At 37.0% G+C, this 16378-nt stretch overlaps 1 protein-coding gene across 22 annotated transcripts in view; it reads right to left on the bottom strand.

The window, feature by feature from the left end:
• Nucleotides 1-16378, bottom strand: part of BNC2 (basonuclin 2) — a 398693-nt gene that overhangs the window by 52761 nt on the left and 329554 nt on the right. The window contains exon 2 of one of the 22 annotated variants that reach the window (XM_025051424.1): nt 5428-5520. The exons of the other annotated variants lie outside the window; for them this stretch is intronic. Within the exon in view, the coding sequence (XP_024907192.1) occupies nt 5428-5496 (69 nt within the window). The 5' untranslated portion in view covers nt 5497-5520. The remainder of the gene's footprint in view (nt 1-5427; nt 5521-16378) is intronic. 22 annotated transcript variants of the gene reach the window in all.

The following is a 16378-nucleotide window of genomic DNA, read 5'->3' as shown; positions in this document are numbered from 1 at the left end:
AACTCAAAATGTTCCCAGTGTGTAGTCTGACAGAAAATGGCATTTATCACCATAAAACACTACATCTGTGAAGAAGTGAGAAGCCATTCTGGCAGAATGATGCCATGGATCAAGAGTCGGAAAAATTTAGATCCGTCACGACTGACCACGTTTCATATTTCTCACCCTTAGGAGGCCTTACTTTTTCCCCTTATGGGCCTCTCACGAGAAACAAATTTGAAAGTGCTTTGAAAAAGTAAGACTGCACATGTGTATATAAAGTAGCACTTATTAATTCTTTTAAGGAACTAAAATTAACTCTTGAATTAAAAGGCTAAGTGGAAGTATACTTTAACATATAAAAATAAAAAGGCAATTATTTCTAGAGTTTATCCCAGTTCAACCACTGACAAAGTAAACTTGGGCAGTCACTTCACCTCTCTTTGCCCTAATTTAAAGTGATTTAAACTTCACTCCTGACTATCTCATTAAGGTATTATAATGATTAAGTACTTAAAATGTCTTAGATCCAGTGAGTAATGTCTTACTATTTGGAGGAGTGGTCATGTGATATTACAGCTTGTCTGAATAATTTTAAAGCTGTGTGATGTTTCTCCAAATTCTCTGGGTCTTTGATACCAAAGATAAACAGACAAGATATCCAACTCTTGACTTAAGTAGCATTTGTTTTCAAGTTTTAAAAGAAATAGACTCTGCAATTGGACTAACAGAATGTAGTCATCAGCTGTAAAATTTAAGGTTGCTTGTCCTTGATTGTGCATCTTGAATACAAGTTAGGATTATGCATCCTAACTTAAAAGAAGACATCTTAGGAAAAAAAGGAACTCTATCCACATACACATCAATATATGCTGCTTTTTAAAAAAATCATTCATAGTGTAGTAGAATGAGGAACGGTTGGTTAAGGAACATTATCACTAAAACAGGCAAAGGACAAGGAGGGTCCATATCGAGGTTCCAGGGTGGAGAGGAAGGGATGAATTCAGGGGCTATTTGCAAGGCTGAAGCAACAGTATTTACTTAGAAGACTGAAGCAATGACTTTTTGGGGGTGTGGGTGGCAAATGGATAGAGGAGGTAAAAAAGAAGAAAGAATCAAAGATGGGCTCTCAATACTATAAGCCTGGCTCTCCAAATATAAATTGGGTGAAGATTTGGGGAGAAAGATAAGTCATCAAGTCACATACATATTGAGAATAAAGTGCCTTTGGACACTACTGGTTTGAAAATTCCCTTGTCAGCTTCCTAGTTTATCTTCAAATAGTGTGACAACAGAAAAACTGAAAGTCTTAATTATACTTGAAGCTTTCTCTGAAAAAATTTTAATTGGTTGAAAGTTTAAAAATATTCAGTATTTCTTCCAAGTTATTACTCAAAGAAAGAATATTCAAATACTATACTAATTCTAGTCTCCCAGTCACTGCAAACATCCATGAGAAACACCACATGGTAAGCTCACCTTGGGAGCACAAAAGCACTCTACCAAAATGGACTTGTAATGACATTAAAGCAAAAGAACTTCAACCAGACTTCTCTGTTCCACCTTCAACAGAGAAACAGAACTATATAGAGCTGGACAGTTATCAAATGCCATGCCATTTGAGAACAAAGAGAGGAAATAGCAAAAGGCCTTTCATCCCTCTAGGTACAATGCTGTAGAAGTAGATCTGATTTTCTACCATGGTGAATTCCAGGAAAGCTCTAGTCTCATGAAAATAACAGATAATCTATTAAATTTATCAAGATAAGGGCACTGGGTTACATTTTTCAAAAATAATGTTAGGTAGGGCTAATCTGTCTATGCTAACAAAAGAACATCACTGCACATACAGCATTGCGAACACAACTGTGTTCATACATGCATACGTTACACACTTGCCTCTTAGCCTGAACATAGCAGTGCTTTTAAAAAATATGTCAAAAGTTATTTCAGAAGTCGTAGTATGTTGCTATGGTGCATGCTGCTGCAAAGAAAAAGCTAATGGGCTCTCTACTTAATGTGATTAGAGCTATTATTGACATAATGCCAGGAAGACGCAAAACCATTAGCATTACACTACAGCTCACTTTAGCATCCACTCAGATTTAGTATTTGATCCACAATTTTAATTTTGTTCTGCTCTATTCAGAGCTGCATTACACAAAATGCATAATTAAAAGCTGCTGTGATTCTCTCTACTTCTCAAATTAAAAACATAGCAAACATTTGTAGTTCTAATCCACTAGAAATTAATAAATCAAATAGTGTCTTTTATCCTCTTTCCTCCATGCAATTCAGATTGCAGGTTGGGAATACTTTTGCCTGCAACAGAGTATGCTGCAGACTGAGCAGCTGCTCCAAGGAAAGAAAAGTCCCCAAACTGCCTACTATAAAGGGAAGTGAGAACTTGGAGAGCCTAGAAGCACTGATAGCCTTATAATTCCAAGCGTTAAGCCAGAAGTGCTTTCTGCAAAGAAAAAATTTTAATCAATTCACCATAAATCCTTTTGATGCATTTTCCTTCATTAGCTCACTTTGTCAAGCATACACATGCTCCTAATTTAATTTAATCAAATTCACCATGTCTTTCTGTCAACAGCAAAGCAATTCCCATGTCCAAAAGATCTCCTATCAACTCTCTACCCAGGGAAGCCTAGAGGGAAAGCTGATGAGCAATAAGAGTTTTGCTTTATCCACCATTAAAAACTGAAAGGGCTCCCCGCTATATATCTGACATCAAGAGCTGAGACAGTGACACCACCACTACTTCTATTGCTTCTAGAAGTGTTTATCACCTGAAATAATAGAGGGTTATGATTCATTACAATAAAAACAGAACACCCTCCTCTGTGGGTGATAATCCTAGGAAAGTTCTGGAAGGACCACAAAAAACAGCAGCAGAGCGGAGAAGGGAAATGTGTATTCTGAGGCAGGCCCTTATGCTGCCCTTGAGTCTCTCCTCTACATACCAGGATACTCCAATTAGTTCTCTACTGCCAGTTCTTCAGCAAGTCATGCTTCCTCCTGTCTGTAAACCTCTATCACTGCAACTCATCCTTCAGATCACTGATCGAAGCTCACTTTATCAAGAAAACACCAGAAGTCCCCTAGGTTACTTGCTTTTAAAAGCACTGTGCATGTGTGTGTTAAAGAATTTACTACAATTTATATGTATTATGCTTATGTGATTAGTTGTACCATCTCCCCCCTACTAGTCTTATAAGCATTATGAGGGCAAGAACCTTATCTTTCTTGCTCCCCATTTAACTTCTAGAATCTAGCAGCTCTGATTGGCACACAGTTGGAACTCAATACATATTTGTTAAATGGCTGAATGCTGAATTAAGCTACCACTGTCTCCTGATCGTCCTCTTAAGCATACCAAGTTCCTGTTATTTTCTTTAGCTCTTTCATGTTACAAGGCGATTGTTCCTGAAATCATATTTTAAATAAGTATAATGACAAAGGTTTTGAAATACACATAAAATCTGCAATTTGTAGGTTTTACATGTCTCTGCAGTGGGAAAAGAACAGAGGGCAGGCTGTTGGAAGTAACGTAGGATCCATAAGAAAGCTAAAGTAACAGAAGCCCTCAAGAGGGCCCTGGACATTCAACTAGAACCTAAAATACAAGAGTGTACACCAAGCCCCCATATTGCTCCACTGCGACAGAAAAGGAGAAGACAGTAGCAAGACAGACAGAGACCACTCCTTGATGAATGGGCCAAAGTATTATTCAGCTTTGGAACACGCTTTGATTACCTTTAGTTTCCAGTATTTGCTTCTAAAAACAAACATTCCTTGATAAAAATGTAACAAAGAAATTAAAAAAAAAACAAAACTCTCCTTAATTTTCTTAACAAACCAAGACTTTAAAACTTATAAGCAGCAGCCAAGGCCATATAACTATGGTAGAAAGTCAGTTACTTAAAAATGTCAAACAAACATTTTCCCAAATTCTTATATTACTCTTGATCTATTGTGTAAGCATCTTATCTTTAAAATTTTCATTGTTCGTGTTTACCTCCCCAACACAAAGAAACAAAAATACCGCATGATTTGCTTGTAGTTCCAAACATAAGCCACCATTATAAGGCATTTAATATACTAGACTATTTCTGTATAACCCTAAAAAAATGAATACTATAAAATACGTATGGAGAAAAAATAGTATATAATTATATTTTCAATTTAGCTTTAACATTATAGAATTAATTTGCTCTTTTAAATAAAAACTAATATATTTCTTTGTATCAGAATCTTGACTTAAGATGTACTTTCCCTTGAGCGCTTCCAAAAAGACATGCATCCAAACAACAGAATTGGAAAGAAACTCCGTTAGCTCCTACTCTAGAACTGATTCTCAGCACAAAGAGGATACTCTGCTTTTGTGGGGAGAGCACTTGGTCCCCCTATTTGTACAGCTCAAGAAATATCATTCTCCTTAGAAAAAGGTGTGGGTGGGCCCCTGTATCCTTCCATATCCTGGAAACAGAAGAGTAGTCAGGCAGAAAAACCCCCAACTGCATCTGGTTCATTACATTATAAGGCCGTTCGTTTCATGGCTCTATCTGCTATACTTCTTTCCTTCCACTGAGTTGAAATCTGCCTTCCTATAAATTTTGGTCCTCTGAGGCATTAACAGAATCAATCTGCTTCCTGGTCCATGTGGAAGCCCTTACAAATGGGGAGGAGATTCCACTCTGGCAGGCTTTTCTACAGGCAAAATACTGTCTGTATCTTCAACAGATTCCCCAGTGGTTTGTCTGAAGATCCTTTGCCACCGTGGACACTCTTGGTCACACTTCAATTGCTCAATGCTCCTTATACAATGTGATACCCAGAATTAAATGCAAGATTCTGTATGTGCTCTGAGCAGCACCGAGAAGGAGGAGATCCTTTACAATACCATAACTCTGTAGTTAATGAGCAAATGCACTTTTCTTAAAAGGCATATGACATAAATGACAGAATACAAATATTTTCAACTGAATACTTATTCTTTATGATTATAAAACGCTGCCTTTTTCTTATAACCTACTTTCTGATCTTACTCTTCAATGAACAGTGTTAGCGTAATACAGAATATTTATCTTTAAAACATCTTTAACACAAATTACAAGATGAAAGGACTGTTAGATGTAATAAATACAAATTATGTAATATACAGATGTTTATTAGCTTCCGAAAATGTGAGCTTTATGTTAACCATAAAGCTCCTGGCAAACTCTTCTAGGTCACAAAGGAATGTCATTGTGTAAAAGTGTCACTAAATTGAAATAACTACCTTGTGGTTCCCTGCATTCTCAACTCTCTCAAAGATCTTCCAGCTCTGACTAAAGAAGCATGACACTGATAGCAAGCTGATAAACAAAATGCAAATGGGAATTCAGTTCACACACACACACAGGACTCAAAGTAAGGAAAGTTGGTGATTTGAAAACATACCCCAAGTAAGCAGAAATGGGATTTCAGAAGGTGTGTTCCTGTGCTATTCCATACTACTTTTGCTGCCATCTATCATGCCAGGGAACACAGGGCCTAGGAAAGGATTTCGAGAGGTTTATTTTCCTTTCAGTGATTGAGAGGCAATCTTATAAATGAGTCTCCCACTACCAATATTATATTGTTAAAACTTTTAAATATACAGAAAAGTTGAAAGAATTGTACAGTGAGCATGTATGTACCATCTAAATTCTACAATTATTATTTTATTATATTTGCTTCTAAGGGTCTTTTTATGTATCATTGATCAGCATGAGACAACAGTCATATAATTTACAATTTCAGAGGAAAAATCACTGATATTACTAGGTCAGCACTCATTTTTAAAGTATGGATATAAACATTTCGAATGCTTAATTTAGACTAATATAATCAATCTTACTCACATTTTAGTTCTAAATTCTTTCTTTATGCACTCTGGGTAGAATATCTGTTAGATTATTTATCCATTTAACAGCTCAGCACAAAGATAGTAAGATGTTATCTGTAACAGCTTAACCTTTGGAAGAACACTTACCTTTGAGAGTCTCTAAATGTTTCTAAAAATTTGGAAATTACTTGCAAGCTGCTTGTGGTCCCCATGTGTCAGCTTAAATTATTATCATAATAAGGGCCACAAAATAATTATAGCAGCTAATATTCACATAGTATTTACTAAGTGGCAGGTATCAGTCTAAGTGGTTTGCATATTTTAGTTCATTCAATACATGTCATATCTCCATACAATAGTAGTTAATATTATGACCACTATTTTAAAGACATGAAACAAGAGGCACAAATAGAGCTCATAAGTGGCAGAGGTGGGATTCGAACTCCAGCCACCTACACTGCACACTTTCCGACCAACCAGAATACTGCACTGCCTCTCTAGCAAACAAAGAATTCTGTGCCTGATAGGAAATCTAACATTACCTCACTACCGCCACTGATGATCTTGCAAACTTACCAACTGATGGGTTATTTGTTTGAGAGAGTGAAACAATGCTTAATTTCAATGCACCTTTTTTGAAATCGATAGATTGTTTCTGAGTAAACACCACATGTATAAGGCACATTATGGTTATAATGTATTTGGAATAATAAGTAAATCTATATGCTGAAAACGAAACCAATGCCTACACAGCTACACACACAGTCTGATAAACAAAGATGTGTGATCTTGAACAAGTTAATTGAATCTGTGTCCTCATTGACAAAATGGGGGTAATGTAATAGTAGTACCAACTTCATGTGATTATTATGAGAATTATATATGATAACCTAAGTTCTACAATGCCTACAATAACATAATAAAACACTCAATGAACACATGTGAAACATTTAGCACTGTATGTGGCACACTGTAGACACCAATAATTATTATTGATAACAAGATCAACATATGTCAATAAAAATTAATATTTACCAATACCATGAGGGGATCTATAGTTTTTTTTTTAATTACCAAAAGAATAATTTTAATTTTGGCCAAACAGAGCCTAGCAGGAGATGGCATCATAAAGGATATTTCTGATTAATTCGAGATGATTAAATAGTACTATAGATTTAGCAGAATCATTTAATTTATAAACAAATCAAACTGGTATTGGCACAAGGTCCCTGCTGGTTATTATATCCGACGATGTCAACACAATAGTGTCAGGAAACATTTAAAAATCTCTGATATTCGGCTATAGAAACTCAAACCAAAAGGAGAAAAATCTCTTGCATTGAGTGACACAAGAAGGAATTATGGTCTCAATTTTAATAGTTTAAACTGTAAGTCGACAATGAGGAAGGGGACTGTTAAAACAGACTCTGCGACTCACTGTTTTGGAAGGCTGATGATACACGAAATCTTCCCGGTTTCCAAACTTCATGTGATTATTATGAGAATTATATATGATAACCTAAGTTCTACAGTGCCTACAATAATATAATAAAACACTGGTCTGCAAATACTTTGTGAAACCAGTTACCTCTTCTCGAACCCTAATGCTACCAGGCAAAACTGGGATCCTAAGAATCCTCCTGTGTTCCCAATTTAGATGAATAAACTTAGAGGAGTCAACCACTGCTGCATTAAAAACCCAGGACATTCAGGGCCAGACTGGGCCTCAGAGAACACTGATGGAATCACTGGACTTCTCAGATGGCGTTAAGTGAAAAGTCATGCAAAGGTCCAGGGGCTTCCCTCGGCTGATCCATCAGTTCACTCGGCTGTTACTAAAACCCCAACAAGCCATCTTACTGAACCATTAAGTCTTTGCAGGTACAAATGGCAATTTGCTGTACATTTTCGATTATATATATATATATTCTCTCCACCATGCCTAACAGCATGTAAAACAAAAAAGTGTCATTTTGTACACACAAAGGCACTTATCAGGGCTCAGTGGTTCTTGACGCTACGCACTTTGAAAGGATTGATGATGGTGTGGTGGGAATGGGACCGGAAATGGACATTTGTGTTTTCCCCTGTGAATAGCATAATGCAACTTTATTGCTAAAAAGAAAGAAAAATAAGAGGATGTTCTCAACCACCCTGAGCCACTGAAAAAGACACTTGCTGCTGAAGCCAAAGGAGACTTTTATAGTACTGGAGTCTTGTATCTGAGGAAACCACACACATAGACAAAAATTGAAAGCAGTAAAATAATAGGAATATAGGAGAGGGAATAGTATGGCCTAAGGAAGTGAAGTAGGTTCATTTGCTCATTCAGTACAAAAATTACATGTTTCTGCCTGCATGTGGGCAACTCAGTTCTTAAACAGATGCTCATTAAGACCATGTCGGAACTAAAATTTCAGTAAAACATATTTCATAATAATTAACAATAGTTACATGGCATATATAGTATACACCATGAAACGTAGAGCCAGAAATCCCCGAAGATGAAAGTATATGAACTTAACACCCACAGCAGGTATAGCAATGGGTTCTATTGCTATTCTAGGAATAAGAACTCTGAAGAGTGTTTGCTTTAACCGTGTGTGTGTGACAGGCACACACACATGCACACACATATAGAGACAGAGAGAAAGAGAGAGATACACACATTTCTATAATAAATAAAGAGTGGAATGAAAGGCAAGCTGCCCTTATATAAAAATTTCTTAAAGAATGGTCCCTGAGCAAAACGACTTGAAAGCCAACCATAAAAAGATGCCACTGACTTTCACACTTCTAAGTACTCATCTTCAAGTACAAGCCTATCCTAAAGCTTATCTCTGACCCACCCATGCAAACTGCCATGCAGACTTCTCTGTAAACTATGGTGTTTAATACATGGTAGGTACCATACACAGTGACTGATAAAGACAACTGCAAAATAAAAATATACCTGGAGTTCCAAATCCCCTTCTAACAACTCTATTCCTCCTGGCTCTCCCAGGAGAAGGGGGTTGTGATGAACTTAAAATGACACCACGTCTTTTGCCTTTGTGTCAAGTACCCTTTATACTCAGGCACCTCCTACTGACTCCTAACTCTCCCTCTTGTTAAATTTTGAACAATATATGCCATTTTACACCTCAGAGCTCAGAAAAGGCAGCATAGTAGCTGGTGTATGAATGTGACAGAATGTTTTTATTCCACCCCTGAAAAAAGCTCCCTGTTTTTGACACACTGGAAAGTGTACAGCCAGAGAGTGCTTGAGGCAAAGATGCCACCCCAGCCTTACATCTGTCTGCTTTCATTTGTCTACAACTGTGCTTATAGATAAAACAAGCTTTCCAGATGTCATCACAAGCAGGGCTCATATGCTGACTTCACTGAGACACCATTTTTGGCTGCCAGCATAACAGAGTTGTAAAACTAAAATATTTAAACTCTGAGCTACACAACACAACTTCGAATGTCACACAGGATCTAATTTCAGAATTAATTAATGTATGCCCCAATAAAATAATCATGTGTTAAAATGGAGCTGGCTGGCATACAAGTGGATACAACTTGTATGTCCAACTGTTCCAAAGGCATCATGAAGAAATTTCTGAAAGACAGCACTTATTTCTACATGTGCGCACACTATCAAGACCTTAAGTTGTAAGGGCTATGTCTCAAGGACCTCTATGCTCTCGTTTAAAACAGGCATGATGAACCAAAGATGAACAAAAGCAATATGCCAGGCACAGACTATAAAGACATTTCTACTGTGAGAGGGGAAGGCCAGTGACAAGTGATGGGGAAGATTACTAAGAGGCATTGTTACATGCATCCATATGTGAAGCTTGGCTTCAGGCAACCTGGTATCAGGGAGCTTGAATGTTTGTTTGAGAACACAATATCCCTGTGGTTATAATTATAACTGCTTTACAGAAGAGGACTGCAGTGGTTTCATAAAGTCCCTTAACAAAAAAGAACTCATTGGTCCTGAGCTTCCTGAAAAATTCCTCAAGCGCATGCGTGCTCGCACGTGCACACACACATACACACAGTATTTCTGATTTCCTTTTTCTCTAAACCTACGTAACGATTGTTTTCATTGAGACAGTTTCAGGGAGCTCAGCGTTGGTCTAAAGGACCATTCCTCATAACATCTAATACAGGTGTTCTGAGCTGGAAAGAGAAGCTGATTCATAGTTGGGTGAGACCTCTACCAATCTCCCCCTAACTTGAGCTTTCCTTCTGCTTGGGTAAACATTTTCTAGCCAAGTTTGCGTGTTTATAAACTTAGGTCAGGAATGTTCATTAAGCATCTGTTATCAAAATCCTGGTTTGTGGGTCATTCTGGATTCAGAGGCCGGATCCATCTCATAGACAAAAGCCTTCTGCAGTTTCTGCTTAATTTTATAAGAGGCTAACTTTCCATTAACCTAGTCACAGCTTCATATAGGGTCTGTCAGGGCTAGCTGTACACCCCACTGGACTCATCTCATGTTGCTGGAGCTTACAAAAAAAAAGCATGTTCCATGTAATCCATAACTGTATTCCACCACCACCCACTCCCATGAAGCAGAACAAAACATTTACTTGTGATGGCTTTCCAGGGAGACCATTTATTGAGAGGGAAAAGGAGTCAATTACTTTGCTTTTCCACCATCCTGAATGTTCCCATCTTCTCTTGAGCTGATCTAGTTCAAACCCTCTGAAAATAAATCACCCCAAAGCACTCAAGATCTCCCTAAAGACCCCAGCACGCTTCCTGCTTTGTGTGTTCCCACTCCTGTACTGGGAGGCTAATGTGTTTTCGAGATGTTTGTTTTAATGCTAAGAACTTCACTAAGTCAAAACAACCTGCGGTGGTGATCCATCTACTTCGAATGATCCTGGACTCTTCCCCTCCTCCTTCTTATTTCAGCCTGAGGGGAAGAGACTAGTGCAAAAAAAAAGACCCGAATGTTACATTTGGGTCATTTCTAAGAGTTGGGACAGCAGTTACACTTTTTGAGGTAAGAATCATCCTCTCATCCTTAGCTTTGTAGGACTCCATGTTCTTCCTTCATTTGAGGCTGGGGTAAATTTCTGTCTTGAGGCAGGAACATCACTGCTGAAACCCATTCAGTGCTTAATCTTAACCCCCCACCACACACACCAAAATCAACACATACCTATTTTAGTATCATCCCAGCACTACAGTTGTCATGTGGAAGAGTCTCTCCATAAAATTATTTTGAGTGATGTTTACTTAATCAAACCCTAATTATCAGCTTTTCGGCAAAAGTACATTCCCACAAACATTTAATAATACATCAAGCTCTCAAAGATTTGAGCTAAAATTTACTCTCTGTTCTTGGAAGATCTCCTAGGTTTCTAGGAAGTGTGTAAGTTATTAAATAGTAGTGACATGAGAGATTCACGTGACATCTTTAATCACATCTTCGCCTTTTAAATTCACTGGGGAATCCAGAATGTGACACCTTCTATACTCCCCTTGCATGGAAGAGAAAAGAGGTGGGTTACTTGGCCTAAGGGTATGAAGATGAGCCCGGGGCTAGGCTGGATGTGCACCAGTTTACTTGAAGATCAACTAGGAGCACAGTCTTGGGGTCAACTGTCCTATCTTGACTACAGACCAGAGGACACAGTAACAGCAGTAAGTCTGTTAGCCAGGAGAGAGCCTGTCCTGAACACTGAAACCTAATACGTTACTCTCAGATCTGTATTTGAATACAACTGCATTTAAAAAAAAATAACCCAATTTAACAATCCAGAAGTTCTGATATATGTTTTATAAAAATGTATGAGAGACCTAAAAGCCACGGAGAGCCATAACTTTGAGCTGCCTCATTTGTTTCTCTTTTATTACGGTCCTACATGGTGGGCATAAGCCCTTCGCTGAAAAGAGAACATTAAATCTTTATTCTAAACTGTTTTAGCAGAACGATATTAATAGTTGAATATTATTTTGTCTGACTGATAAAATATCATTCAAATAAGACCAAAGAGAGCACCGAACCCTAGCCAAGTCCTATGAGAAAAAGGTGACAAGCCATCCTCGGAAACAATACTTTCTTGTCACTGTTAGGACGCGAATAACATTTCTACTGCTGCACGGCCCCAAAGCCTAATACCTGGACTGAAGGCAGCTAGTGAGAAATAAACATTTTTCTAGGTTTTCCTTAGTAAGAAAAGCAACTGTATGGAATACTCTTTTTTTCTCCTCACCTGTCTGTCTGGCTCGGAAAGGAACCAGTGTGAACACATCAGAAAACCACGAGGCAACCACTTTGTTTCCATGGATATTTTACCACAGATGGAGAAACCGGACGAGATTTAAGTTTAGAAGACAGAGTTCGATACTAGAAAATCTTCAGACATCAGTGTGATTCAATTCAGCAAAAGCCCTAATGCTACTATTTATGACGCTCTCTTTGGTGCTCTTTGTCATTGTACCACCAAACTACATACCCCACGTGGCACAGAAAGACACTGTTTTCCCCCTGACTTATATTTTAGTGTGTCATTACAAACAGCATCAGTAAGGTTAGCCCAAAATCATAGGGATGGCCTTTTCTTTGAAAGGTATCTAATTTTCTATCACATTCACAAGGGTTTTTTTCTCCCCAACCTACACTATGTCTTGATGTTCTAAATATCACAAAAAATAAAATATTAACAACCCCTGTTACGAATCCTGTTCTCTGCTTGAGATAAGCCTTTTTAAATAATCAAACAAATGACAACAGTACTAATAGCCAAATAGGGTTTATATAACACTAACACGCCTACACTTAAGCTAACTGAAAAATTACACTGAACCTAGTTTGAACTCACATAAATAAATTAAGCAACTTTGTGAAAATATTCATAGTGTTTGTACATGAAAGCTACTGAGTCAAATGTTTTAGTGGGAAACAAAATTTTTCTAATTGGCAAATAAATGGTTCTATCTGGAGATCTTTTCAAGCACTGAAATATCTGATTCAGAGATTCAAGGCTCAGCCTGCAAATACTTCAGATTAAGTGTGCTGCTTTAGATAGTGTATTGACTGTAAGTTCTCATTTTTTAAAAAAAATCTGCAGTGGAAGCATTTATGAAACATTTGAATCCTAATCCCCATCATTCAGTTAGCCTTACTCACTATCCAATCAAGGAACAAAGATTAAAGTCTAAACTAGCTCAGAACCAAAAACAATTTTAAAAGGTAAATGGCCTGAACAGGGATAAAAAGCCTTCGTTTTTAGGGGGGAAAAAAAAAAGAGAGAGAGAGAGAAAGAGAGAAAGGGAAGAAAAGAAAGAAAAAAGAGAAAAAGGTGGGGGGTGGAGAAGAAAATTTTAGCCAAAATTACAAACAAAACATTACCAGCAATCACAAAATGATCTCAATCATGTTTTAGTCATTATTGATTAGCCTATTTTTCAAAATGTTTAGCAAATCCATTCAGTGTACACCTTTATACTAAAACAATGAGGTTACAAAATAACATGAGTTCTCTAAGCTAACCCTGTCAAACAGAAATATGTGACCCCCAGAAGTAATTTTAAGCTTTTAAGTAACAATAAAAAGTAACAAGTTAAATTAGCTTTAATATATTTACTTGACTCAACATGTCCAAAACATTGTCAGTTCAACATATAATTGATTTAAAAATTCTTAATATTTTACTACTGGTGTTTGAATTAAATCTTTAAAATCTGGTATTTTACAATTTACTGCACATCTCAGTTCAGTCTGGAATACTTGAAATGTGGCTATGCAACTAAGAAAATCAATTTTTAATTTTATTTAAGTTTAAATAGACACGTGTTTAGTGGCTACGGCATTAAATAGCATAGGTCTATAGCTTAATAACTCTAATTCACTTTGCATTAGTTTTAACATACAGCAAAATACTAGGACTAGAGAAATCTTTAAAACGGCAAAATATAAAGCATCCATCATTGCTGGTCTGAGGGTAGGAGGGCCGAGTTGAAATGCTGTATATGCAAATATGATCCATGGTTTACACAAACGTGTCTCTGACATTTTTCATTTTCTGCGCACATGTGTGGTGATGTGTGATTTAGCATCCTAAGGAGAAAAACACATCACCCATCTTCAAAGGCTCTTGGCTGATATTTTATGTTACCCGCCTTTCTCCTCCCCAAAGGCTAACCATGGCAGGTTTGAAGTGCTTTCAAAAGGAAACATTCTTGAGTGATTTGAGTGTTACATAAGGGGGGCTGAAAAGTTTCTTACCCTCTAAAAACTCAGATCCCTCCATATGTTCAGGTGACTCAAAAGAATGTTAACAAAACTTGAAGAGGCAGCAGAACGTAATGCTCAAAACCCCTAGTGGTGGAATAAGAGCCCTTGAATGTCTGCCACTGATGAATTATGTGAACTGGATCGAGTTAAGTTTCCTAATGCCTACTTGATTAATAAACTGTTTATCCCTCTCCTGAAAAAATATTTTGCAAGGAAATAAATAAGCATATCTTTTTATTCTCCCAATGACACTCAGATTCAAATGTTTAATTTAACAACTAATTCAAATATTGAGCAATCCCTCCAAGTCAGAGGCCCTCCTCATTAGAATCAAATCTCATTGCCCTCTAAATTCTCATCTAAATATAATACACACCTTTACTTAAACAAACTTTAACATCTATTTACTTGATATTAGAGGTGTGTGTTTAAGAACATATCTCTTTTCTGTTAGACTATGAGCGCCTAGAGGGCAGGGTCCATGGCCTAGTCATTCTTATGTGCCCAAACCAGGTGCTGAGTATAGGTGTTCTCTGAAGAACAGTCGACACAAAGCGAGAAAAATTTAGGAGAGAATTCCTATCTCAAGGGGCTTTACTTTCTAGTTGATATCAACTAACAGTCAAATGTAGTACACTTGATTTAGTGTCAGAATTAGCAATCTCTAACATCCTGTTCTCCCAGTCTAGTGGAAGATACCTTGGAAGAAAGATTCAAGTAGGATCATTTAGGAACTGAATACGCTGAATATAAAACCTAAGATCCTGCAGGTCAGATGACTCAGTATGGAGATGGAGTACAAGTTTGGAGGACAGAAAACAAGGCAGTCACATGATTGCAGCAAGTTCCCAGAGAACACAAAAAAGCAGAAGCTGACATATGAAATGAGAATGGGACCCTGTTAAGAATGGCAGAGAGCTAAGACAAATATTTTTTATTTTATGTTGCAGTTTGTGAAAAGCCACTGAGAATTTTGAGTAGCAAGTGAAATGATGAAAGTGGGATTTATGGAAGAAGGATCTGGCCACAGTTTCAAGGATGCACATGGCTGGAAGCAAAGGTGGGGGAGCGGGGTCAGGGAGGGGTGGCCATTTAAATAGAGAAGATACATTTCCCAGAAATGACAAGATTTGATAATTGACCAAGCATAAGAGGAAAAACGGTAAGAATCAAATATTTTTTTCTAATGAATATCTTGAAAGTTGGAGAAGCAACAGTAATTCTAAGAGAGTCTGGGAAATTGGGAGAAGCTTAAGAAAGAAGAGAATGAGCTTCATTTGGGCCATATTAAAATGAAAGAGATAGTAGTCAAGTTAGCAGTTAAAGATATACATTATAACTTCTTCACTTGCAGAATATTTGTGTGTGTGTGTGTGTGTGTGTATGCACATGTGTACATGTGTGGCATGCAAGTATGAAACATATATTACTGGTCTCAGAATTATCTTCACTGTAGTTGAAATCTTACCTCTCTTTAAGTTATACAGAAACAGGAACAAAGAAAAAATTATGACTACGTGTGTGCTTACTCTATGAGATTTATCAGATCATTATTCCCTCTATAATATATATTGATGTCCACAGCATGCTAAATTAACAAAACTAGTAAACCACATTCTAGTATGCTCACACACTTCTGTTTTTACTGACTGATTTATGAAGAGTCAGCTGTTTGTTCTCACACCTGACTATAACAGTTTCATCTATAAATATAATTTCATAATTTAATGGAATAGGATAAACATTAATGAAATACAATTGTAAAAGAAAAAGTTCATTCTACAGAAACTAAGTTGAATGCTTTGGGAAAAACAGACAAGGATGGGTAACTTAAAAAACAAAAACAACAAAAAAACCCCTGCTCTCAAAGTGATGTGGGCAAGGTAACTGTGAAATATTGAAGGATTCTGCATTCAAGACTACTTAATTGTGTCAAAGTTCTAGGTTCACTTTAAAACAATCAAAGGTGAAAAATCTTAGTGATACATTATGGATGTCATTTATGTAAGAATTCAATTGAGAACTCCAATGAGCACAACTATCCATATCACATAAGTTTGGTTAACCTCAAAAGTTTGAAGAATGAATGTACATTTACATGTTTTAAGTTTAAAATGTTTAAAACATGTGGTTTGTAAAGTTTCACAACTTCAGCTGATTAACTAGCTAACTTCTGGTTCCCGTTGCAAAAGATAAGAGGGATTTGCAACTGCATACGGTTTCCTCAAAGTAACAAAAGCACAGACTGAGAAGTAATTTAATATGTGTTTACCTGGCAGGC

Source organism: Pteropus alecto, unplaced genomic scaffold, assembly GCF_000325575.1.
Source record: "Pteropus alecto unplaced genomic scaffold, ASM32557v1 scaffold95, whole genome shotgun sequence".
Lineage (NCBI taxonomy): Eukaryota > Metazoa > Chordata > Mammalia > Chiroptera > Pteropodidae > Pteropus > Pteropus alecto.
Note: the sequence above shows the minus strand (reverse complement) of the source record. Positions and strands in the feature narration are given on the sequence as shown.